Consider the following 27,618-nt stretch of genomic DNA (forward strand, 5'->3'; position numbering starts at 1 on the left):
ATCATTTCTATAAATTTAAAACTCAAATGTGTGAAAATTCATTATTAAAAATATATATACTTCACGCACACCATTGCTGACCATGAAGTATAATTTAATTTGAGTATTTAACAAATTGTAGGTTGGTGGGTCTCGTAAAGTTGCGCGCTTGACACATAGGTAGTTTGAGTTTCTAGGGGATTTACAAAATTGTGTTTGGTTCATGTGTTTTTTTAGTTCTTGCTAATGTTTTTCTTTTATTTTTCTTAACTAAGTTTCCGTTCTTTTAATGTGTCTGTTCACGTTACGTTTAACTTTAACGGTTTCGTCGAAGACGCTAAGTATTTTGGGATTTAACGACAACTTTTTTTACCTTTGTTTTTTTCCCATAAACTAACCACCACGACAAAAGAATATTCGGCTTCGTTGCGTAGTTTATCACGCAACACACGTGGGAAACACCTAGTTTGCAAGTAGCGCACAAGAAGATAACAATTGTAATCATAAGAAAGGTAGCCAAAGTTGACACGTTAATTAGTTTCGCATGAGATCTTGTAGTTGTAACATCCTGAAATTTCTAAAGTAATATTTAATATATTATTTTGTCGGGTGAAATAAACGAGTTAGTGGAACGATAATAATAATAGCAAAATATGAAGACTTAGTAGGATAATTAGATGGGATTAGATATGGACCAAAAGGAAATATGGGCCTTCGGTCCATGGGCTTAAGGGAGTATAAATACCCCCTTAAACCCCAATCCTTTCCATTCCATCCATTTATCCATCCTAATCTCTACACACTCCAAAACACACACAACCCGAACCAAGATCCAAGGCGAGGACCCGAGCTCGTTGGTGCTAGATCGTCGTGACGAACCAAAGCAACAAGACCAGCTCGTGTTCGTAGTTCGACTCATTTACGGTACGTTTATATCAAGAACATGTTCGTTTAGGTTTGGATTAGTATAGAAATGATAGATCTGTGTTTGTATGGTAAAAACGAATCCAACAAAGCTAAACTTACTGAAAATGGTTACGATTTGATGGGTTAATCGATTGATAAAAGAACCCGTAACCTATATGCCTAAATCGCACCCCTTAAACATCGATGTTAGGCCGATTTGATGGTTGGGGTTTGTAGGCGCTGGTCAGACGATTCCGTGGATACCTAAATCGAGTTGTTTGGTTAAGAAACGAAGATGATTAAGGACGAACAGTAGTTGCAGCCGACAACTTCGCCTGCAAGCTAAGTTCGCCTGATGAACTTCGCCTGCAAAGCTAAGTTCGCCTGATGACAACTTCGCCTAAAAGCTAAGTTCGCCTGATGACAACTTCGCCTAAAAAGCTAAGTTCGCCTGATGACAACTTCGCATAAAAGCTAAGTTCGCCTGATGACAACTTCGCCTAAAGCTAAGTTCGCCTAAGGTTTAACTTCGCCTAGAGTCAAGTTCGATTAGAAAATAAATTAAAACGATAAGTAAAAGTAATCTAATACTAAGCCACTAGATTAAATCAGGCGAGTATTGATACGTGTAACTTATACAGTCAGCCGAGCTCAGTTAAAGAAGGGATTTACAACTATCGGAGGAAGAAGCAGAGTTCAGGTGAGTTTCTAGCCCCATTCCTTGTTATGTTTTCGGGGCTGTGTGGATACTCGATGTGTTGTTAATACATTTATCCTAAGTGATAAGTGTATGCCATATGTGATATATGTGATGGATATGAATGATTGCTTGTCGGTACGCGAACAATCTTCGGATATTGCGCGTACTGTCAGGTTAAAATAAAGATACGAATATTATATATCGAAGATGTATGAACATTACAAATGAATACTTGTCGGGGCGTGAACGATCTTCGGATATTGCACGTATCGACAAGGGGTATGGTTGTTAAATGAATGATGTAAAGAACGCCTAGAGTGTTCTTATGCTATAATGTAATTATTGTATATGTGAAGTATGTGTATACAGGTACACGAATGGTATGTGAGTTCTACGTTCGACATAGTAAGTTAGGATGGCAAATCCCTCTAGCTTCTATCGGACATAGACTCGGCTGGTGATGGCGTAGTTAAGGACTGCGGACCTTATACGTATTATAGATAGGCATCAGCATAGGAAAGGACTGTGGACCTTATACGTGCTGTATTTGTATTGTGGTAGCATAGGGGAGGACTGCGGACCTCGTACGTGCTATGTATTTGTATTGTGGTAGCAGAGGGGAGGACTGCGGACCTCGTACGTGCTATGTATTTGTATTGTGGTAGCATAGGGGAGGACTGCGGACCTCGTACGTGCTATGTATTTGTATTGTGGTAGCATAGGGGAGGACTGCGAACCTTGTACGTGTTGTGGATGTAGGATGGTATAGGGAAGGACTGCGGACCTTGCACGTACCATGAATGGTGAACATAGGTAAGGACTGCGGACCTTTTACGTGTTCACGACCTTGAGTACAGGTATAGACGGCGGACTATGAACGTACTCTCGGTAGACTGAGGTTAGTGATTGTAGATATGTATGTATGTATGGTAGTAAATATGTATGTAGAACAGAAGGGTAACTAGTCAAATATGGATATGTATCTTCGGATATGTATGTATGTGTATGTATTGTATGGCGTCCGATTAACTAGAACTCACTCAGCGTAGCTGACTTTTAGTATGCACGCAGGTGAGTAGAATGAGACAGCTAGCTTGAGCGGGCACATGGTGGGCGAATAGGAGACTAGCATCTGAAGACTCAAGATGTTTTAATGTAATTGACGTTTATTTTTGAAAGTCAATAATGTTTAATTAAGGCAAGTTTTGGATTGCTGTAAGGTTTCATGAAAGTTTTTTATATTCCGCGAAAGTTTTAATGAACTCTGATTTGTAAGAACTGTGTTTATGAGTAAATCCGACGCTAAAGTAGGGCTACCGGGTTCGGGGCCTTATAGTAGTGTAATTCCATTTGTACATAAGATGGATACATGACTATTATTGATGCGCAACTATTGTACGTAATGGATAATGGCTATCTACAAATTTAATGAATTATTGATAAAACCACAATGACAGTTATAACATACCTTTTTTTAATAAAAGCTCTTTAGCAACTTTTGCACATTAAATGTTACTTTTGAACTAAACTGTGAAAAATAAATTTTAGCAACTTGAAGCTGGTACATCAAAATTGTTTTAAAAAAGAATAGAGAAAACAATATAACTATGTAAAAACAATCACTCAAGAAAAATAGCCGGGTGTATCGATTCCAAATTGTCTGAAACTTTTTTTGTACTTTTGTTCAAATTTCACATGTAAGACTTTAATGTGAAAAAAATTGTTAGATGGCTGCCATGATAAAAAAAAAACTAGTTCTTCGTAACCGGAAGAAATAGTTGATTATATTATTGATAGATGTGTTCTATAATAAGATACAAGAGTTACGTATATAGAAGAAAGACTTATACAAGCTAATTTATTTAAGTGCCGATAACTATAATAATATTTACATTTGCAAGTTGTAACAATTTATAACATTAGTTGTACAAAAAGTATCAACACATTGCACAAATGACAATCCTTTATACCAAGAAATTAATTATTGACAAACATTTTTAACGTCCATTATTGATGTATAAGACAAAAAACTAACTATTAGTATTATTTTTTCTGAAAGCCGACAAACTAGAAATAAATATAAGATACTCCTATTATTTTACAAAAAGTAATTAAATATCACAACCTAGAAAGCAACGTCGGAAGGAATAGTCCAATCCTCGCAATTTACGTTTCCAAATCTAGAAGAAATAATGGTAAACAAGTCTTCAACGAGTCATCGTTGCTATTTTCGGAGTAATTGTCTTTCTTGAATTTCTTTTCACGTTAAATGTTACCTCTACTTGACTCTATTTTATATTACACTAAATATATTATTCGTTTTGGATTGAATAGAGGAGTTCTCAGCTAATAAACTTGCACCTCTATCATATGAGTTAGTTTTACATTAACAAAATAACATTATATACAAATGTTTAGCCCTTGAGGGCGAAGGTCACAAGAGGTGAGTAAGGCTCAACAGGGGCGGACCTACATATGTTCATACGGGTTCATGGGAACCTACTGAATTTTTAATTTTTATTAGAAAATGCATAAGTAAAATATGGGTGAACCCATAAATAAAATGAATGGATACATGTAACGAATTGAAAGTTGCTGGAGCGCTTAAGCTTTGTATTTGTCTATTTAATTATTGAATTTCGCTAGTTCGAATCCTGTTAACTGCAATTATCTTTTGGTTTTCCAAAAACTAAAAGCATTAATTCCTCATGGAGAAACGAGTTGAGAATTAAAACTATTAGGTGTATATTAAAATTATTATATCTATATTAAATTCTCGTCCATGCAATATTACTAGCTTTAAAATTTTTGATCCCAACAACTAAAAACATTTTATTTAAAAAAAAATAAATGTTCTTAAATTTTAGTAGGAGAAAAATATATAGATTATCCCTTCGGAGAAAAATATGCAAATTTGGCCCACGTGTAGAGATGAGTTTCTGAATTAATGGGTATAATATTTTAAGCTTCCATTGTTGCATTTGGAGCAAGAAGGATTTGAAGTTCATTTGTTGAATTTGTTCTGAACCTATGAAGATAAATTTGGGATTTTAGTTCCCCAGCTTGACCCGACCCAACCCAAAAAGTTGATGTTTGGTTTTTAGAACCGAAAAAGGTGATTCCATAAGGAAAAAATCATTGATCCGACACTGGGGCTCAAGCCCCCATATATTTCTACTAGGTCTTGTGGTAACCACTTGATGAGTGCTTGGTTAACCGATCATTTTTGTCGTTAGAAATAAAAGTTTGTATTTAAAATTTCATCTACAACTATAATAACATTTGTCAAACACTTAGGTGCTGGGTACACAAACTTTTATTTATTTATTTGTATCTATAATCGAACTCGAGTTCTTTAGTTACCCAAAATTTATATTTTTAAACTTTGCATTTGAAGTAATTAGATAAATTTAACTATATCACCCAAAAATTAAGATAAAATCAACAAAAAGAACAAAAACTTTCAACAAAGATTAAACTAATAATTGTAAAATAATGAATCAATCATAGTAGGCATCTTATTTCCCACACGTTTACATCACTTCTAGACACATGCAACAATAATATAGTAAACTAATAATATATATCACCATCCATGATGTTTCCTGTCTAGTGGTCTTCATAGGCGGCTCTCCTAAGTCCTAAAACAACCTCTTTCTATATATACCTCTCAACACATTCAACCTTAACACATACAACATTAGTCTTTCAACCATGATTGAGTTATTTTCATTCGAGAATCTTTTGATCAAAGCCGCTGTTTTTATTATTGTACAAGCTTTGGTTTACCTTATATAAACCAAGTCATCTGATTTGTTCTCCAAGACCAAGATGAAGAGGTCGTTTAGCTTCAAACCAGCACGATCCGTTAGTATTCGCCGCATGTTTGCTGCTATAGCCGATATGCCTCCAGGCGGTGAGCCGTCTCCTTCCTCGTCAAATAGGGGGGTTCCGGTCTCATCTTCGGAAGATGACTTTTGTAAATTTGAATAGGTTCTTGATTTGTTACTTGATGTATGATTGTATGTATACATTAGTTTGATTATTATCATTAAAATGGTTTGTTACTTTTTTGTGGTACATATGTGTCATGTTAAGTTTTTAAGTAATCACAACAACTTGTTCTATTTGATTATTGTATATTTGTATAGTAATTTAGTAGTTATATTATTGATATAAGTTAAAGTTATAACTCATCAAAATGAAAAACACACGGTGAATTTGGATTATACAACTCTCAATCTTATTAATCAGAAGTCTATGACTCTAAAACTGATTACAAACGCATAACCATAATTACAATTTCGATTAGGTTATGTGAACCATAACTCGGTAGAATTAGAGTGCACTTGAACTATTTATTAGATAATAAATAAAACTAACATGTTTATCTACTAATCTAATTAGCTATCGTAACTTAAATACAACTCATTTAATTTGATCTTAACTCATTTAACTAATTAATTAATCCAATTCCATCACTCGAAATGCCCCACTTGATCCAACCGGACAATGTTTTGTGTTCTAGAGGGCATTAAATCCAAGTAACAAAATCGATCTCTATAGAAGAGTATTTTTTCCTAGTGTCACGCATGGAAATAAAAACACCATACTTAAAAGAGATTTTTTTAAGTTAATCAAAACACTCTATATCTCTGATGGATTTAAATGTAGTCTCTCAATAAAATCAGTAAGAGGCTACCAAAATCCATTACAGTAACGCCACTTTTTTCCGATTGTCACATATGAAAATTCATTACAATACTTCTAGCCTGGACTCTAAACATGTTTGTTGGTATATTTAAATAAAAAAAAACGTTAAGTAGTTGAATATTAATTAGTAGTTGGTCATTAAAAAGTTCGGCATTTGTTATATACGTGTTTGGAATTGTGACATTGCGTATCACTAAAACTATAAAACATACTTATTTAAAAACATATAGATAAGGGGATAATGTATGGGAGGTTGAAAAGTGAGGACAGTGGTCCAAACATGAAAGCAACTTACTAGTGGAGATATCAAATTATACATTATAGAACCTAACTTATTTGTTAAAGGCCACATATAATAATTGCTTTAATAATTCACTTTTAGTAATAGATATAAGAGATTTTTTACATTTTTTTGATATTCATTATCTATTTCTTACTACTTAAACAATACCTTATAGAAATTTTGACATGAAAAACTAGCATATAACAACAAAGTGAAGAACAAAAACATGACAAAATCCTAATATTATAACTATACACAGTATCGTTGTTAGTCACGTATTACATCACTCATCGTAAATACGTTGATTAATAATGATACCTATTGAAAAGCTTATACGAGAATATGATGTCATTTTGTCATGTACCATCTTACTATATACATTAAGTCAGCATTGATTAAAATACAAACTCATACACTGTGACATGCGAAAAATTTGAAACAATAAAATAATAAAAGTAATAAATGTCGAATAATAACGAGTTGATAATTATTAAAACGATCGAATACTAGCGTCAAGTAACCGAATTGTTTATAATAATAATGACTTTGAATACGTTATTAATTTTAAAGTACAGTGTTCAAATGAATTCAAAGCTAAGGTGGAGGGTTGATTTAGAAATTTGTCAAAACTATCAACAAAACAAATAAGTAATATAAGATATGCTCATGCGACGGAATTAAATAATGGTTATGCATTTTAGAATTTTTAAAGTATAACATATATATGTATAATAATATAATAAACATGCAGTTAGGATATTTGGATAGATACCATCGTTTTAAATTGCTTATCCCCAACAACAAACATACGGAAACATGCAAGGGTTTTTGAGTTTAGCGATAACTATCGATTTGGATATCTCTATATAAGGCTCATTAAACTCCTATATCTCTATGCTAAATTCTGTTGCTCCCTCGCCATCTCTGTCTCATTCGGAACCATCGCCGCCGAGCGAAATCCATCGGAAATCACCACCGTGTACCACCAACGACCGCCACAATTTAGACTGCACCAGCGTCTTCGTTAGTTCGCATCTGGTTCCGGTGACACACGTCGTGCACCGCCACTCGTTTCAGTTTTCCGCAAGCACCGACCGTTCGAGTTCCGCCTTCGATTTGTTCGGTTCGAAGAACCGTCTCGTTTCCGTGCGTTGCCAACTTTGTTTGACAATAGAGGTAATCGCCGCCTCCCACTCTTCTAGTTTGCATGCCTAATTGGGTTGTTCGAATACGGTGTCTATGATTGTTGATTTTTCCGACGATGAAAACGTTTAAATATAAATTGTATCTAAAATTTATAATATAAACCACGCATGCATGGTATAAGGGAAAAAAAAATCAATAGCCTCTGTTGGTTTGCCTTATTCTAATTCACATCAAATATTACAAGCATATTGAAGAGGTAGGTCCCAGCAGGGCTCAGTTGGTCCCGCATGACTCACCTTGAACAGGGATGTCTGCGCAAAGACCATCTACTCCCGCAGGACCCACCATGCTCAGAGAAGCCTACGCGCAGTATGCAAGCTGCATACGCAGGGAAAAGCCTCCCAATGGTAAAGTAACCCGCCTGTTCCCGCAGTTGCGGATACAAGCCATCAGGGAAGGCTACCCGCACAGCATAGCTACACGCATAAGGCTTAACACTTACAAATATTCAGTGTCACCTGAAAGAATGAGCAAAGGCGGGAGGGGGAAAACTCCCGCCAAAATGGGCCAGTCCGTATGATGGAGGATCTTTTGCGTGATACCTGGCGAGGTAAAGACAAAAGATCTGACCAAGAATGCGACAGCTCACTGACAGCAGCGTGGCAGACAGCACGCCACTGCACTGTGACCAATAGCCGCCGCCTGCTCACCAACTCCTGCCAGAGCACGTGCCTAGCCTGCAGTTGGTAGAAGACGAAGAGTGCACGGCACGCCTGCTCTATGTCAGACGCTACCTGTCCACCACTCACAGGCAAGGCACGTGCATAGGTTACAGTTGGTAGCGTGTTGGGCCGGCTAAACCCCTTGGATACCCACCTTCGGCTATAAAAGACAGCAAATGGTATTATCATTTCATCATCTACTATCTCGTATAACTTACTTGATAACTGCTCTAATAGTATTCATATACTTTGATATTCAAAGAGCAATATAGACTGATTCTCACGCCGGAGGGTGGTCACAAGGAGGAACCCCCCCCTTCTCAGTGACGAGCTTACGGTGTCTGTTTTGCAGGTTCCCTGAAGTACAACTTACTCTGCTGGACCTAACCTTCGTGGGAAACATTACTTAGCCCCCAGATTACCTATAATCTGCCCGGGGTCACTTAGTGTTTCTTCATTGGCGCCATCCGTGCATAAAAGCTAGAACTACATCTTTCTCCAGTTTTTCAAAACTTCCAAGATGACTAGAGAAACTCCGGTAACCACAACCCCAGCCACTGGGGTAAACACCGGCAACACAATGTTTACAAACACTACCCCAGCCACCCAAGCTGGGGGAAGTGAAGTACATTTTACGAACACTACCCCAGTCACTCATGTAGGGGCAAGTGGAGTAAATATTCCACTGGGATTCACTGATGCCCAGCTGGAAAAACGAACTCGAGCCCCTCGCCAAACACTTGATCAAGTGAAGGCATGGGCCGAGGCACGTCAAAGAGAATTTCAGGCTGAGTTGGAAGAACGCTTGCGTTCAGTCCAACAAGCTGAGGAATTCGGTAGTACTCGCCAGCACCTCAACATGAGTAGTGAGTGCGAGTACTCAGACGACGAGAGGGAAGACTCCGACACCGACGCGAACCCTCGCCATAGGGCGAAAGGGAAGCGTAAGGAAACGGACCCCCAGCCAAAAAGGAATTTTGGGGAAGCATTCCAACCGGTCACGGAGAGAAGCTCGCGTGACTTCTCCAAGGCCTTTAGACCTACTGCCACAAACGCAGGAAGGTCAAAATTTGCTAGGGACATTGCAGAAGCAATCGCCCCGAGGAGTGCCAAACAAATGTCCAACATTGGCACATACGATGGTCTATCCGACCCAGATGACCATCTGAACAGGTTCATTGCGGGGGCAACCGTCAGTAACTGGACGGAGCCCACGTGGTGCTACATGTTCCAGATGACTCTGGTAGGAGCAGCCAGAGCATGGTTTGACCGTTTACCGGTCCACCACATTTATGACTGGGCAGACTTCCAGAACAAGTTCAGTCAACAGTTTAGTCAACAGAGGAAGCACACTGAGGAGCAGTGGACGATCCTCAACTGTGTGAGAGAAGAGGATGAATCCTTACTGGACTTCATCACCCGCTTCAACTCCAAGAAGCTGAGTCTGGGCAACGTCAGCGAAGACCTCGTTCGCGCCGCTTTCATTCAGGGCGCTGAGTACCCAGAACTTATCCGCACTTTGACGGGTAAAGACGGCATGCCATCCACATGGGATGCCATAATGACGGCAGCCAAGCGCTTTGCCGAAACGGAGAAACAGCTGGGAAGAGATCTCCCCCAGAATACAAACCTCTACACACAGAGGACAAGGGAGAACAATGTGAGAGCCGCCCGGCTAAACAAAAAGAGGCGGCAAGGTATTTGGCAGTCAAGGATTAACTTTGACACCCCCTCAAGCTCTCGCCCTCTGGTTGGCGGAAGGGACAACACGCACCCTTCCAACCGGAAGAACCGTTGGACGCCACTCACCAAGAGCGTCACGGAGATATTTGCCACGGAAAAACTGCCATGGCCAAAAGCCCCAGCGATCCGACAGAAACCCAATGCGGATCAAAGCAAGTCTTGTGACTTCCATGGGACAAAGGGCCACAGCACTGAGGAGTGCACATCCTTGAGGGACATCGTTGAGACATTCGTCAAGGATGGGAGGTTGCAACACCTCGTGGCATCTATCAAGAAAGGGGGAAGAAACGACAACAGGTACAGGGGTAACGGACGAAAGCCCGTCGACATCAGCATCAACATGGTCCATGGTAAGGTCAGAGGAAGAAAGAGACCGATGACCGAGCCATGCGCATGGAAGGAAGCAGAAGTGCGCTTCCCGCGAGTGCCGGGAGGCCCAAACAAAGAAGGCCCCATTGTCATTAAAAGCCAGCTGGGGCACTACATCACCTCCCGCACACTCGTTGACAATGGCGCATCGTCGACAGTGATGTACAGGCAGTTCTTCGACAAGCTCGACGATGAAGACAAGGAACGCCTGGAGACGGTCTACGCTTCAATGGAGGGGTTTGACGGTAGCATGAACACTCCCTTGGGCATCCTATCTTTCCCCGTCACTCTCACCGATGGGAATTATTCACGCACGGAGGATGTGGATTTTGTTGTAATGAAAAAACCACATCATACGTATGACATCCTATTCGGGAGAGACGGGATGGCAAGATTCAACGCCGTGGTATCCTCAGTCCACGGCATGATGGGATGGCCAACAACTGACGGCGTAGCGATGATCACGGGCATTCCCCAGGTATGCATCGCATCTGTCTCTTCTAAACCCAAACCGAAGATGGCCAAACAAACCATCACTGAACCTGAACAGTGGGCATTCAATGGGAAATATCCTGATCAGGCCGTTACCATTGGCCCGACAATTGTTGATCCAACACGCACCTTACTCAAGCGCTTACTGCAGCGAAACGCAGACATCTTCGCGTGGACACCAGCCGACATGACTGGTGTACCCCGGAGTAAGGCAGAGCATAAGCTCAAATGCGATCCGGCCGTTACGCCGATCGTACAAAAGCGCAGAGTAATGGGGCCCGAGCAAACCAACGCGTGCAGAACCCAAGTCAAGGAACTCCTTGATGCGGGCATCGTGCGCGTTAGCAAATATCAAACGTGGGTTGCAAATCCCGTAATGGTACCGAAGAATAACAAACAATGGCGCATGTGCATAGATTTCAAAGATTTGAACAAAGCATGCCCCAAAGATTGTTATCCGTTACCAGAAATTGATCTCAAGGTGGATTCGGTGGCACCATTTCGCCTTAAATGCTTCTTGGATGCGTATAAGGGGTACCATCAAATCCACATGGCTGTAGATGACCAGGACAAAACCGCCTTTCGGACGCCCGATGGCACATTTTGTTATAAAATGATGCCGTTCGGACTTAAGAACGCCGGGTCCACGTACCAACGACTAATGGACAAAGAGTTTCACGCCCAAATTGGGAGAAACTTGGAAGTCTATATGGATGATTTGGTCATCAAAAGCCCCGAGCCAGAGGCGATGTTGAAAGACATTGAGGAAACTTTCAACACGCTCAGAAAGATAAACATGAAGCTCAACCCGAGCAAGTGTTCATTTGGGGTGGAAGAAGGGAAGTTCTTGGGAGTCATTATTACTAAAGATGGCTTCAGAGCGAACCCTGAAAAAGTCGAAGCCATTGTCAAAATGGAATCACCTACCACCATAAAACAGGCTCAAACACTGAACGGACGACTAGTCGCGCTTAACCGCTTTTTGGCAAACCATGCGGATAGGTCGTTCCCATTTGTGTCAACACTAAGAAATTGTTTAAAGAAAACGCACTTCCGCTGGACACCAGAAGCGGAAGCAGCTTTCCAGGAGATTCGATCACGCCTGATCGAACTCCCAACACTCACAGCACCACAAGCGGGAGAGGAGTTAATCCTATACCTCTCCGCAACAGATAGAGCAACCGGGGCAGTCCTGCTTGTAGAACGAAAAGGCATCCAGATGCCAATCTATTATGTTAGCCGCGTGCTGGCTGACGCGGAAACCCGGTACTCTACCCTGGAAAAACTGGTCTTGGCACTTATACACGCTTCACGCAGGTTGAGACGATATTTCCAGGGTCACCCGATCACTATTCTCACCAACTTCAAACTCTCAAATGTTCTAGGCAAACCCGAGTTATCGGGACGCCTAGCCAAATGGGCAATTGAATTGGGAGAATATGCGATTCAATACAAGCCGAGACCAGCCATTAAAGGCCAGGTCCTGGCTGATTTTATTGCAGAAGTCCCCGCTGTGCGGGAGAAAGAGTGCCAGGAGGAGGTTCAACCCTCCCCAGCACACGAAATCGATGAGGTCTGGCGACTCTACACTGATGGAGCAGCTAGTAACGAGGGTTCAGGCGCAGGGTTAAAATTAACAAACCCAGCAGGCCAGGAATATACTTATGCTATTCGGCTGGATTTCCCAAGTACGAATAACGAAGCTGAATATGAAGCATTCCTGGCCGGATTGAGGATTGCGCGTAAAATGGGTGTAAAAAATTTGGAAGCCCATGTAGATTCCATGCTAGTGGCAAACCAAATAAACGGGACGTACACGGCTGTAAATGACACAATGGCCCTGTACCTCGCCCAGGCCAAAGCCATCATGCGCGATTTTAATGATTGTAAAGTGATACATGTCAAGCGCAGCGAAAACAAATCTGCGGATGCGTTAAGTAAGCTTGCATCACTGGCCTTCACCCACTTGGGAAAGGACATCCGCGTGGAACTCCTCGAAACACCATCAGTCCCGCACAAGGAAATTTGTGTCATCCAAACCGGTACAGAAACATGGATGACCCCAATAATAAAATACCTTGAAGCAGGAACGTTACCAGAGTCGAAGTCACAGGCAAGAAAACTACGCTGTAAAGCACTGAATTATCAGCTGGTCAATGACACCCTTTACAGACGTAACTTTCTTGGCCCATTGTTAAGATGCGTAGACAACCAAGATGCTGACTACCTCCTAAGGGAGGTTCACGAAGGCATCTGTGGAGTACACGCAGGTCCCCGCGCTGTGGTAGCCAAGCTAAACAACGCGGGATACTTCTGGCCGGGTATGCATATGGACGCGTTGGCATACATCAGAAAATGCAGATCTTGTCAGCTTTACGCACCCAACACGCATCGCCCGAAAAATGAACTTGTTCCTGTCACTTCCTCGTGGCCATTTCAGAAGTGGGCCATTGACGTGACAGGCCCATTTCCAACAGCAGCTGGGAATGTTCAGTTCCTAGTGGTAGCCATTGACTACTTCACCAAATGGATAGAAGCGAAACCTTTAGCCCAAACAACTGCAAAGCATATCAAAAAATTTATTTGGGAATTTATTATTTGTCGTTTTGGACTTCCACAGAATTTGGTAAGCGACAATGGCACCAACTTTGCTGACAAGAAGCTACAGCAGTGGCTGAAAGAACTTCAAATCACCCACACCTTTACCTCAGTGGCACACCCGCAAGGTAACGGTGAGGTAGAAAGAGCAAACAAGAGCATCGTCGAAGGCATCAAGAAAAGACTCTTGGAACACAGATCCGGCTGGGTGGATGAGCTTCCGCACGTCCTTTGGGCAAACAGAACGCTGAAGAAGACCAGTACGGGAGAAACCCCGTTCAGTCTCACTTATGGCACTGAAGCCATGATCCCAGTCGAAATCGGTTTACCCTCACCAAGGGTCTTAATCCAACCAGAAGACAATGATGCGGAAAGACGGTTAGACCTTATGCTAACCGAAGAGCGCAGAGACTTAGCCGCCGTGCGTGAAGAAAACTACAAACGACAAATGCAAAAGTACTACAACACGCGGGTAAAACTCTGCAACTTCAAGGAAGGAGACTACATACTGCGTAACAACGAGGCTTCGAACCAACAACGCCCAGGAAAGTTGGCCCCGATTTGGGAAGGGCCATACATTATCAAAGAAGTTCTGGGAAAGGGCGCGTACCGGCTCGAAAGGCTCGATGGCACTCCCATCCCTAGAACATGGAATGGAGCTCAATTACGCAAATGTTATATGTAGATCAATTCCAACTTGTAAAGAAAAGGCCTAGAGCCACTTCTAATGGAAATGATTCTCCTTTCATGATGTATTGATAGCTTGTAACCTATGAACTTCCCTTACGGGAAGTAGTTGCGTGTGGAAGGCGGCAATACCCGCATAAACACAACGCCAAAATGTTAAAAAGTTCTAAGGAAAACCTACACGCAGGTCAGATGAAGGTAAAGTTTAGCCATCCTTGTAAGTGCAAGTGACGGTCTTACCCGCACAATCACGAACAAGGAAGCCAAACTTAACTTACCATCTACCACGTTAAAAGGTTAACTTATGAACACTTAAAAAAGGAGAAGAAAAACCTACACGCAGGTCAGATATAGGTCTAAAGTTAAAGCCATCCTACTAAGTGCAAGTGACGGTTACACCCGCACAATCACGAAAGAGGAAGCGAAAACTTTAGTCCATTATCAACCACGTTCAAAGGTTTAACTTAATGCCTTAGAAATTTCGAAAAGGAAACCTACACGCAGGTCAGATAGAGGGTAAAGATTAGCCATCCTACCAAGTGCAAGTGACGGTTTTACCCGCACAGTCACGAAGGAGGAGGCGAAACTTTAACCCATCATCAACCACGTTCAAAGGTTCTTATTCTAAACACTTGGAAAATTGCTAAATCAAACTAAGTATGCAAGTCATAAGTTTATAAAGCAAGGAACCCAAGGAAGGAAATAACAATCTTATACGCAAAGAGATTAATATTTCACAATCAATTACAACAATGGCTGGGTAACTACCCGCCTAAAAGAAATCTATACAAAGCTAAGTCTATCCTAGCAGCAGGAAGGGATCTTCAGGATCAGGCTTCAGGGCCACCTCCGCTTGGGCCAGCACCATCAGAGCGCGGCTGCCCAAGGAAAGCCTTAAGGATGTTTAGCCCATCATCAGCAGCAGCAGCTTCATTCACCTTCTCCACCACTGGATGCGGGAAGGCAGCGTACTGGTTCACAGCTTGGTCATAAGCAGCTTCAGTGTTAACATTGAATAAAGGGAAGTTGGAGGGCGGAAAGCCTCTCTCAGCAAACCCTAGACCAAGCAGGAAGCCAGTCTTCTGCCCATCCTCATGAGAAGCGTTGAGGGCTGCGCTCATCGCATCGTCATAAGAGGTCTCTGAAAGGACCTGACGCACAACCTACAAAAGAATTAAAGTTAGAACATTTTCTAATTACGAGCAGAAAGCGTAAAGAAAAAGAGGATACCTGAGGCAACGCTTCTCGAAGCAGCCATTGGAGGGTAGCTTGACTTTCTTTGTAAGCACGTTCGGCTCCGCTTCTATCAAGGTTGGCAAGTTGAATTTCCTTGGCGGCAGCTTCTTCGACGCTTTGAAGTTTCCTCTCAGTGCGGTCAAGCACCCCCCTCTGGTCAAGGATCTCTTGCAGCTTCTTGGCATCTTCCATTGCCAAGGCGTCATGAGCATGTTGAAGAGCTTTTAATTTGCATTTAAGCTGCTCATTCTCTTCGCGAAGCGGCTCAGCAACAGCTTCAGCCTTGGCAGCCCTCTCAGTTGAGTTTCGCGCAGTCTCCTTAGCCAGCCGAAGCTGTTCATTCACAGCTTGGGCAGCCTTGGAGCGGGCCTCGAGTCGCGCCTGGACTTCAACCTCGAGGGCCTTGAATGCCTTCTCCTTCTCGGCTGCGGCAGCGGCCAACTGCCGGTTCTCCTCCCGAAGAGCCCGCGCTTCAGATACATCTTTGGCGCGAGCTGCTTTTAACTTGTCGTTTTCACGACAAAGCAGCTCGACGCGGGGCTGCGTTCGGGCCTGGAGAACCCGAAGCTCATTGGTTAGCCTACCCTCTTGGTAGCTAGCCATGGCTTCCCCCAACGCACCATGAGGAGCAGCGTGGCGAGCCCAGTCCACGCACTCCACAGGGGTGCGAAGGGTTGTTCCTCGGCGTATGTTCCATCTTGGAACATACACTTCATTGGAATCCGACACTGCAAAAGAAACAAAGGCAGTTAGGAAAAGATGACAAAAATATACAAAGAAAAAAGAACCCTACGTACCTGTAGGGTCAATAACAGGCCGATAGCCGCCAAACCCATCACCTGAACCTAAAGGAAATCCATCCAACAGGTCAGGCAGACGGGAAGGTGGCATAGATCGGCGGGAAGCCCGGCGCGTACCTGATGGTCCGGCCGTCGGTGCCGTTGGCGCAGGTATAGTGGCAGCCGCCGTGGTAGCCATTGTTGGCGCCGACTGCTCAGCAACAGTAACCGCCGGCTCCGTGAAAGATGCTGTAAAAACTGCACTCACGGCCGGCGGAGACACCTTCGCAGCTGGAACAGCCTCAGGAAGGCTGGAACCAGCGGAAGCAAGCGTAGACGCTTGGGTCGACGCCTCGGGAAGGCTGACCGAGCCTACCGTCATTGGCGGGGGAATACTTACTCCAACTCCACCCTGGAATGCGTCAACATCCGCACCTGCACGAGCAAAAGTGTTAGAAAAATTTATTCGAAACAAATCTAGACAAGAATTATGGGGGTACTTACGGGGTCTCTTGAGCTTGAACGCACGGACGAGCGGGGGCGAACCCGATGGAGCCGGCCTCTTAACACCGGTAACCGTCGTCGTCGCTGCCTCCCCGGAGGTAACACCTGCAGCCTCCGGAACGGTGGTCTCTTCACCACCGGGCTTCCCCGCCACCTCTGCATTATCTGACTCCGAGTCAGATAGGACTACCGGGTCGGCCGTAGAGGCCACCTTCTCCTTGCCTTTCCCGACGGCAGCCTTTTTCTTCCGCACCAGCGGAGGACCTTCTGCGGATTCCTCAGAAGAAGAAATGTCATGAACTCCAGCAGCAGGCACAGCATTGAGAGGATCAGGGTAGAAGATAGGCTTACCTGGCCGTCGGTGGCTCAGGATCTCTTGGCCTGGCGGGTAAACCTCCACGAACCGACCCGCAGTCTGCTCTAAGATGGGCAACTCGTTCTCGTCCAGAGCACGAGTACCCATCCGCGCAGGACCATCTTCCTCCCGCGGATTCAGGAGCGATTGAAGATCGTTACCCTCTGAAATCAACAAGAAAGTTAGAAAAAATCGTAGTCAGCAAAAAGAAACAAGACATACCATAAGGGGTAGAGTTCGAACCATATTCAAGGACGATCGGAACCTTATCCGCATTCGCCGCCTTCCACACTCGGCTCATCCCCAGCATCACCATCGCCGACTCTGGAAAACGGAAAACCGGGGACTGGACCCGGGATATCTTCGCGAACCATTCCGCCTCCTCGTAGTTGATGGCGGGAAGGTTCGGAAGCGGCTGGCCATTCTTGAACTTCATGGCAATGGGGATGGCTCGAGCGGATATGAAGAAGAACTCTCTCCTCCATGAGCGAAGACTCCGCTCGGTGGCACAAATCTTTAAACCCTTGATACGGGTTGTAAGAGTGTACCACCCTTGGATGCACCTCCAAGTATAGAAGGTCATCAGGCGGTCAACGAGGGGCTCAAGGCCCAGTATCCGGCACACCCACTCAAAGTGCCGGACCTTGGCAATAGCCATGGGGTGCACCTCTGTCAAGTGCACACCGTGCCTCTCTAGGACACGGTACACAAACTTTGTCAACGGAAACCTAAGGTTCCCATAGACAAAGAATGCAGCATAAACCCCGATCTTGCCACTTGGGGCATCGTACACAGTATGGTGGGGCTCAGGAAACTCAGGCTCGAGAGACTCGAGCATGAACTTCCTGACGATATACTGGTACAGCTCGGCAGGAAGAGAACACTGGCATTCACCAGCAGTCTTCTGGTCATCAGCATCGTGAGAAGACATGGTGGAAGAAGAGATTTCGGAATAATGCTTTACTGAAAAAGAAATTCGCCGGAAATTACTTGAGAAGAAGAGATGAAAGTGGAAAGTGTGAATTGCAAATAACCTTCTCCCCCTTTATATAGTAATCGCAATTAATGCGATGCATTTAATACGGAAGAAAGAGAAAGCAAAGGTGCAATGACACCATGACGCGTGGCAAAAACAAACTGGCAACAGCTGTCAAAAGGACGTGTGCCAGAGATTTCGCGGCCACGCGCCCGAAATCCCGTGCCCACGCGCCTGGAAAAGCAACTGGAATGACCACATAATGTCATGTCGCCATAACTTCTGGCACGTCCTGACACAGTCAGAAGAAACCGTCGCACGACGTTTGAGGTATTGGGTTGTTATCCATCCACCAACCCTTCAAATTTCAAAATTTAAAAATTTGAAGACTTAAGGTTCAAAAAATAAGCGGGAAAATACCCCTTGGCAAACAAGTAACCATAAGCCGGGTGTGGGTACAGTGTAAAGGCGAAACCCTTCACATACCTAACACCCGCAGGGAATTGAAGCCAAAATATTTGGCAACCAAGTAACCATAAGACGGGTGCGGGTACAGTGTAAAGGCAAAACCCTTCACATACCTAGCACCCGCAGGGAATGGACGCCAGGAATACCTTGGAAGTAAAGTAACCGTAAGACGGGTGCGGGTACAGTGTAAAGGCAAAACCCTTCACATACCTAGCACCCGCTGAGAATTGAAACCAAGAAGGATCTTCTGGGCAATGCTTGCGGAAGCGGAAATAACATCCCCGCATAGCGGGAACATCGAGTACTACGTTGTTTGAGGCTCCAAGATGGAATTGGTGGTTTAAACATAATTGATCACTATGTTCAAAACCTACCAGAACCACAGGGAGAATCCGCACAACTAAGACTCAGTGCTCCTGACTTGCGAGGAGGTTACAGACCTACCCGCATCATACCCAAAGACCAAGCAGGAAACTCGGGAATTTCTGCAAGTGACAAGGACTTCCGCGGGAAGAACCCCCATGGAAAACCTTACAAAAACCCCTTTTCAAAACCCTTTGCTTAAGTCCAAAAGTTCACCTCACTTTATTAGACATTCATGAGAAGAACATTGGACTGGGGGGACTTGAAGAGGTAGGTCCCAGCAGGGCTCAGTTGGTCCCGCATGACTCACCTTGAACAGGGATGTCTGCGCAAAGACCATCTACTCCCGCAGGACCCACCATGCTCAGAGAAGCCTACGCGCAGTATGCAAGCTGCATACGCAGGGAAAAGCCTCCCAATGGTAAAGTAACCCGCCTGTTCCCGCAGTTGCGGATACAAGCCATCAGGGAAGGCTACCCGCACAGCATAGCTACACGCATAAGGCTTAACACTTACAAATATTCAGTGTCACCTGAAAGAATGAGCAAAGGCGGGAGGGGGAAAACTCCCGCCAAAATGGGCCAGTCCGTATGATGGAGGATCTTTTGCGTGATACCTGGCGAGGTAAAGACAAAAGATCTGACCAAGAATGCGACAGCTCACTGACAGCAGCGTGGCAGACAGCACGCCACTGCACTGTGACCAATAGCCGCCGCCTGCTCACCAACTCCTGCCAGAGCACGTGCCTAGCCTGCAGTTGGTAGAAGACGAAGAGTGCACGGCACGCCTGCTCTATGTCAGACGCTACCTGTCCACCACTCACAGGCAAGGCACGTGCATAGGTTACAGTTGGTAGCGTGTTGGGCCGGCTAAACCCCTTGGATACCCACCTTCGGCTATAAAAGACAGCAAATGGTATTATCATTTCATCATCTACTATCTCGTATAACTTACTTGATAACTGCTCTAATAGTATTCATATACTTTGATATTCAAAGAGCAATATAGACTGATTCTCACGCCGGAGGGTGGTCACAAGGAGGAACCCCCCCCTTCTCAGTGACGAGCTTACGGTGTCTGTTTTGCAGGTTCCCTGAAGTACAACTTACTCTGCTGGACCTAACCTTCGTGGGAAACATTACTTAGCCCCCAGATTACCTATAATCTGCCCGGGGTCACTTAGTGTTTCTTCACATATGGTTTTGATGTTTACTGCATGTGCATATGTAAATTTATATTGTTATATAAAGTGCTACAAAAATTTATATGTAATGCTTAATCAAATGGAAGAGTTTTTCTAGTTTTAATATTATTTCAAGATTAGTTACTTTATTCCAGATTATTTCCTTTATAATGAACTAGAGATTTAAAATTCAACATTTACATAGTACTTATTTTTGGTAGCTCTAACGATATTTAAAAAAAAACACCACCGAAACAAGCCAATGGTTAAACAAGTTTTCTTATGGATTCTTAAAAGGGTTCTCCCGGAAAAAATCAACGAATCATCCATCGTAATTATGTTCGTATATCTAAATTAAAATGTAAACAAATCTTAGGTTCTTAAATATTTTTGAAGACTAGCCAATTTGTTACATTGCTTAATAACTAAGGTACGGTTTCTGTTTTTGTTCACTCATAGTATATTATATGTCGTTACTTGGTAGTACGGATTATGTTTTCTTCACTCATAGTATTGGTTCTAGTCCATTTTATATTCGATGTCCGTCACTTCGTAGTGCGGATTTTTGTTATCTAGTTCGGTTTATTCGTATGATATGGTTATATTAATTTTATAGCATGCAATAGGTTATATATATTTTGAATTCATTATTGCATGTTCCTGTTTAAATATCTTTAGTTATACGACTTTAGTTCAGTACTCTGTTACCCGAGCATTTCTGACTTGTCGTTGGGGCGTCAACGACATGGCACTTATCGTGACAGTGCGAAATCAAAGTTCACGGCGTCTCTGAAAGTACTCATGTAGTACCTTGGCCACTTAGAGGCGTATAGATCGATCTTAGCTCCAACTCCTGACTCCTGACTCCTGACTTCTGTTTGAGATGGAACAATATGTGCACGCCACCCACACCGTCTCCTTGGTGCATGGACTAGCTAGCTGTGTACCCCTCTGTTTAGGCTCTGGGTGCTTCCGTATTACACGACCTATTTATTTTAACATCATCGTCGTGTATATTAGTAATTATATTTTTTTCGCTATATTTCTGGTCCGTTTTGATATGTGTATATGCATTTGGTTAAATTTGAGTATATTCAGATTACGTCCCGATCGTGTATCGGATTATGTTTCGCATCTAATTATAGTTCGGTCTAAAGCATGGTTTTATATCCGCAATAGTTTCAGTTTTATTTCAGTATGTGTTTTGTCTTATGTATGCCTTTACCTGTACTATTGTTCTCTCCGTTACTAGGCAATTTTTGGCTCAGCCGTATTTTCTTGTTTGTGTCTGTCTTATTTGCTAACAGGTAATTCGGAAAATCGGGGAGATCAGTGATGAGAGTAAAATGAAGCTCAAGAATAAGGACTTGATTTAATTTTCTTTTATTTAAGCATTTAATAAAATTTGACTTAGAATTTCTTTCAGTGTTTTTAACTCTTTTGGTTGCCATGGGATTCTTTTCATTTCATTTAAATGAATTTTGTTTGGTCTATGATATCTGTAATAGTGACACGTTAGCCTGCTCCGGGTTGGGGTGTTACATACACGATTAAAATGGATACACGGCTATAAAATCATGTATCTAATGATTACAGGCTATTGATAAGACTTTTTTCAAAGAACACAATCAATAGAATGAATGGAAGTTCCCAAAAGAGAGAGAAGGATGAAGCGACATCCCTTCTCTAACATCAATTTGATCATATTATGTCGTCAATACTCACGTTCAAAGTCAAGTTAAGAGCTCGAAATAAGTCAAAAGCGTTCGTAAGAAAGTTTAAGGCTATGGTGTTTGGTTTCCGCTTCAAGATTTTTGGATCAATGTTGAGGTGAGCAAGTTTTTGTTCTAGTAAGTTGTTGACAAGTGGTAGAAACACGAAGGTAGTTGATTATTGGTCTTCACTCGTTCATGTCTATCTTTAATAAGTCAAGTGTCAAAGGAAGTTGTTTTCAAGTCATTTTTTTCCTATAGTGAAATGAACCCAGAAATTAAATAAAGTGGGCCAGTGTTGTTATTACATGGGCCAGGAATTATTTGAAGTCGGCAAGTTGTGTTTTTGAATGGGCCTAGAGCCTAAGAGGGGTTATGGACTTATGGGTGGGTTGTCTTGGACCTTGGTTGTTGTTTCATTTTTCTAAAAGGCCGAAGTCCATTCTAGAAAATAAAGAAATGAATAAGTCCATAAACCTTCACTATTTGCCAATTTTATTCAATAAAATCTTATATATAATTACTCAATTGTATTCAATTAAGTAAATAAATGATGTTATACAGTCAGAGGAAGTAACCCCATTTTTCACCTTGAATGGTTATTGGATAAAATATGAGGACTTTCTTACTTTTTGTGAGTTTTTAACCAGATTATTTTACTCCTAGACTTAACTTAAAAATACTAAGAAGAATCCTAAAAAGAGATTTTTATTATTGCATAATGAGTTATTTGTTATGAAAATTTTATCAAAATAACTCATTTATTTGTCAAAGTAACATAGCTCAGCTACTAAAAAAACTCTAGCTAACTCATTTATTTGTCAAAATTATCAAAAATTTTAATTATTACACACAAAAAAACAAAATTTCAACATACAAAAAATCTGAATTAACTACAAAATTTATGACTTATAAACTTTGTTCAGTCTCTGCTCGTTAACAAACCTCAAACGAGCCCTTTCAAGCTTTTTCCGAACAAGCCCTAACAGGGACGAAGCTTACTTAGGGCCCAGGGTCCCCCCCCCCCCCCTTGCGTGGTAGTGTAAATTGACCATTTTTTCGTTTGAAAATTTGTATACGTAGTATAAATTTACCTGTTTTGAGCCGAAAATTTGAGCCCAACCCGCTAGCTTATGATTTTTATAATACATTTTGAGTCCCCCCACACACCACGAACTCGTCCAAGCTTGCCACTGAACCCCAAAACACGAACTTTCCAAAGCATCTCCACTATAAAAGAAGATATTTTAAAGTCCTTATAAGAAAAGGACAAAAGCACCGAATCTTTAAGGACCGTGATAGCAAATAATCGAATTTCAACCACACGTTGGCGTCTCGTTATGCCACTGTGACAACTTACAATCGTCACTCTTATATTATCTATCGGTTACCTGCACTGCATGTTCTTCCACATTCATCATCTTCATATATATATATATATTATTCTCAATCTCAATTTCATTATTTTGGGTGTAAAAATAATATTATTACTTAAAAAGCCAAGCAGAGATGGTGAATGCACTGACATTGCAAGTGGTATCCCCTGTTCCCACAGATATAGACATCGCTAATTCAATCCAACCACAACACATTTCACTAATTGCTAATAAGCTTAACCTAAACCCCAATCATTATGATCTATACGGCAAGTACAAGGCTAAGGTATGTGTTTATGATGCTTGATTATGTATAATTGATATACGTTTCAGTTAACTCCTTCAATTGCGAGAATTAGGGTTTCTTATTATTGCATGTAAGTTCTATAGTTGATCGTTAATATCACACAATTTGGAATTATCATCAAAAAATTATATAAACTGAAGCTAATATTATCGATTTGAATATGAAATTAACCATGACAGAAGCGTTAAAGTGTTAATTATGTTATAGTTTAGCAAATTACTAAGAAATTGATGATTGCTAAAGATTTACTCAAAGAATTGAAAGTTCTTTGACTTTGTAAAAAGTCAAAAAAAATGAAAATTCTTTGACTTTATAAAAGTCAAATAATACTGCAAGTTTTTTGAGGTTGTAAAAATTGAAATATGGTTGAAGTGTTTTCACCATATTTGTATGAATTTGTTGCATGATATTTGTGAATAATTTTACAAAAAGTTTCCATGTTCATTGACTTTGTAAAACGTCAAAAAACATTTTGCAAATTCTTTGACTTTATAAAAGTCAAATACCATTGCAAGTTTTTTTGAGGTTGTAAAATTTGAAATATGGTTGAAGTGTTTTCACAATATTTGTATGAATCTGTTACATGATATCTGTTACTAATTTTACAAAAGGTTTCCATGTTAATTGACTTTGTAAAAAGTCAAACAGGATACTATCAATGGCATCAATTTTGGATTTAAAATGCAGTGTTTATGTAAACATTTCAGGTTTTATTACCCGTGATCGACGACCTTAAAGGAGTCAAAGACGGGTACTATGTTGTTGTTGGAGGAATTACACCAACTCCTCTCGGGGAAGGCAAATCGACAACCACTGTCGGTCTTTGTCAAGCTTTAGGCGCCTTTCTTGATAAAAAGGTAAAACTTTGTTTAAACTTGTAATAAAAACTAATACGAATACTTATTATTATTGTTGTTATTAATTGTCATTCATGATATTAGGTTGTCACCACCCTCAGACAACCATCACAAGGGCCCACATTCGGCATCAAAGGTGGGGCTGCTGGTGGCGGTTACAGTCAAGTCATCCCGATGGACGAGTTTAACCTGCATTTGACTGGTGACATCCACGCCATAACCGCTGCAAACAACCTCCTAGCCGCTGCAATAGACGCACGAATGTTTCACGAATCAACTCAATCCGATAACGCCCTTTTTAACCGGTTATGCACACGAGACAAACGTGGTAACCGAACATTTAACCAACTCATGTATAAACGGTTAAAAAAACTAGGTATTAATAAAGTTAACCCTGAGGAGTTGACTTTAGATGAAGTCAAACGGTTCGCACGGCTCGATATTGACCCGGAGAGTATTACATGGAGACGGGTTATGGATGTAAACGACCGGTTTTTGAGGAAAATAACAGTGGGTCATGGCCCGGATGAGATAGGGTTAGTGAGAGAAACAGGTTTTGACATATCGGTGGCAAGTGAGATAATGGCGGTTTTAGCTCTAACTAACTCTCTAACCGACATGAGAAACCGGCTCGGGAGAATGGTGGTTGGAAACAATCGGGCTGGTGAACCCGTAACTGCTGACGACCTCGGTGTCGGTGGTGCGTTGAGTGTGTTAATGAAAGACGCAATCAACCCGACACTAATGCAGACTCTCGAAGGCACACCGGTTTTCGTTCACGCGGGCCCGTTTGCCAACATAGCTCACGGGAGCTCGTCGATTGTGGCGGATAAGATCGCATTAAAGTTGGTGGGCCCGGGTGGGTTTGTGGTGACGGAAGCAGGGTTCGGGTGTGATATTGGGATTGAGAAGTTTATGAATATAAAGTGTCGGTATAGTGGTTTGAGACCGCAATGTGTTATTATTGTGGCTACGGTTCGGGCTCTTAAGATGCACGGTGGTGGGCCCGCAGTGACAGCTGGAAAGCCACTTGACTCGGTTTATGTTAGTGAAAATGTTGGGCTTGTAGAAGCTGGTTGCGCGAATTTGGCTCGTCATGTTAGGAGTACGAAGGGTTATGGGGTGAATGTTGTGGTGGCAATTAACCGGTTTTCGACTGATACGAATGCGGAAATAGGAGCCGTGAGGTTGGCCGCGTTAACAGCGGGTGCGTATGATGCAGTTGTTTGTACTCACCATGCCCATGGTGGAAAAGGAGCGGTAAGTGTTTAATAATGCGCTAACTTAAAGCTGGTTCGAGCTCGAGCTAGGCTCGTTTAACTTACAATGATCAAGCCTGGCTCGTTTCAAGCTCTATTTCTAAAGCTTGAAGTTGGCTCGTTTATTATCTATTAACTAATTTATAGTTATTTTAATATATATTTTTTCATTATAACTTTATGTATAACATAATATAATATCATTTAGTTATTATTATTGTAATTCCGTATATAATAATAATTATTAAATCAGTGTATATTAAATACATTAGATAAAATAAAAAAAGATATTATTTTAGGTTCGTGAACTAACTCGAGCTTAGTAAGTGAAGCTCAGGTTCAAGCTCTATTAAACAAGCTTATTTTCAGGCTCAAGCTCGTTTAAGCTTAGCTCAACTCAAGCTTTTAGCGAGCCGCTCTCGAGTAGCTCAAGAGCGACTTTGCTCGATTATGTGTGACTTAATAAGTGTTATCCAAATACTATTTCATGTGATTTTACCAGATTGACCTCGGGATCGCGGTTCAAAAGGCTTGTGAAAGTGCTACCGAGCCTTTTAACTTCTTGTATCCGTTGGATGCAAGCATTGAAGACAAGATAGACGCTATAGCTAGATCATATGGTGCGTCTGGCGTTGAATACTCCAAACAGGTACTTGATATATACATTCGGTTTTCGGTGTTGGTTTTGAAAACTGTTCGGTTCGGCTTTTCGGTTTCCGGTTTCTGGTTTTCACAATGGGTTCGGTTTCAATCTTTTATGTTTTGCCATTTGAACTTGAAGTTTTTGGGCCGAAAAAGATAAAGACACAGAATAATATAGTATTACAACCTTTGGGCCTAAAATTTTTGAATTCCACCATTTATCTATTTTGTATGAATTACTTAAAACATTATAAAAAATATAATCCATAAATTCAATAAAAAAAAATTTGTACTTCACGTTTATGGTACACATAAAACCGAAACCGAGCTGGATTTGGTTATGTTTGTTTGGTTATTTTGGTTCCATGCATACTATTTTGAGGGGCAAATGTGTAAATTTTCTTATGTGTTTCGTGTAGGCGGAAAAACAGATTAAAATGTATAGCAGACAAGGGTTCTCGGATCTCCCGGTCTGCATGGCGAAAACTCAGTACTCCTTTACAGATAACCCAGCTGTTAAAGGTGCGCCTTCGGGTTTCGTGTTGCCAATTAGGGACGTGAGGGCAAGCATTGGTGCTGGGTTTATATACCCGTTGGTGGGGACCATGAGCACGATGCCCGGGCTTCCAACCAGACCGTGTTTCTATGACATTGATCTTGATACTGCTACTGGGATGGTAAAGGGGCTTTCATGAAACCTTTGTGTTGTTTAATGATCGTGTTTTTGTTGGGTTAAGAGTGTTAAGAATGTTGGATTAGACGCCATCTCGTTTAATAATCGTGTTTTTGTATGAACCGTTGAAGGATAAACTAGGTTGAAATGTTTTTAAGCGTCAGTTGAATGAAAGGAACCGAATTAAATCAAAGTGTACGGTTCGGGTCAATCAGTCAATGCACCTCGTATGAGACTTGTTAAATCTTAAACCGAACTGTAAGCAGTTAAACCATTAAAACCAGATTGTAAACCGGACCGTATATATCTCAAACTCGTCGATGTGTTTTGGTTTTGGCTGTGAATGGCTCAGTTTCTGACTGTTTATGAGCATGCTTCATATTATTTGTGAAATGCTTATTACAATTCCAAACCTAAATATTTTGTATGTGTATCCAACATTATATTACAAAAATTAAAACAGTACCTGTCATGTTATGTCATTCTAAAAGTACTAAGGGCACATAGAGGAAGCCGAATCTCCATGAAGAGTTAAAAAAAATGGTAGGGTGGAAATCGACTAAGATTCAACATGTTCCAACCAATCACAT

At 41.8% G+C, this 27,618-nt stretch overlaps 1 protein-coding gene across 1 annotated transcript; it reads left to right on the top strand.

Annotated features, from left to right (window-relative positions):
* The first annotated feature begins 23,393 nt into the window (after positions 1-23,393).
* On the top strand, positions 23,394-27,325 carry LOC143549593 (formate--tetrahydrofolate ligase-like). Its single transcript, XM_077040468.1, has 5 exons — positions 23,394-23,576; positions 24,305-24,454; positions 24,539-25,714; positions 26,216-26,362; positions 26,775-27,325. The coding sequence occupies exons 1-5, from the start codon at positions 23,424-23,426 to the stop codon at positions 27,048-27,050; spliced, it is 1,902 nt and encodes a 633-aa protein (XP_076896583.1). The 5' UTR covers positions 23,394-23,423; the 3' UTR covers positions 27,051-27,325.
* Positions 27,326-27,618: the final 293 nt, after the last annotated feature.

This window comes from Bidens hawaiensis, unplaced genomic scaffold, assembly GCF_021521415.1.
Source record: "Bidens hawaiensis isolate Kalapana, Puna unplaced genomic scaffold, B.hawaiensis_p1.1 tig00015702_1, whole genome shotgun sequence".
In the NCBI taxonomy this organism is placed as follows: domain Eukaryota; kingdom Viridiplantae; phylum Streptophyta; class Magnoliopsida; order Asterales; family Asteraceae; genus Bidens; species Bidens hawaiensis.

Excerpts from the sequence above, each read along its gene's own strand:
- LOC143549593 (XM_077040468.1), top strand. The coding sequence starts at position 23,424 with ATGGTGAATGCACTGACATTGCAAGTGGTATCCCCTGTTCCCACAGAT. Across the intron at positions 23,577-24,304 it reads ACGGCAAGTACAAGGCTAAG|GTTTTATTACCCGTGATCGA; the intron begins GTATGTGTTTAT and ends TAAACATTTCAG. Across the intron at positions 26,363-26,774 it reads GCGTTGAATACTCCAAACAG|GCGGAAAAACAGATTAAAAT; the intron begins GTACTTGATATA and ends TGTTTCGTGTAG.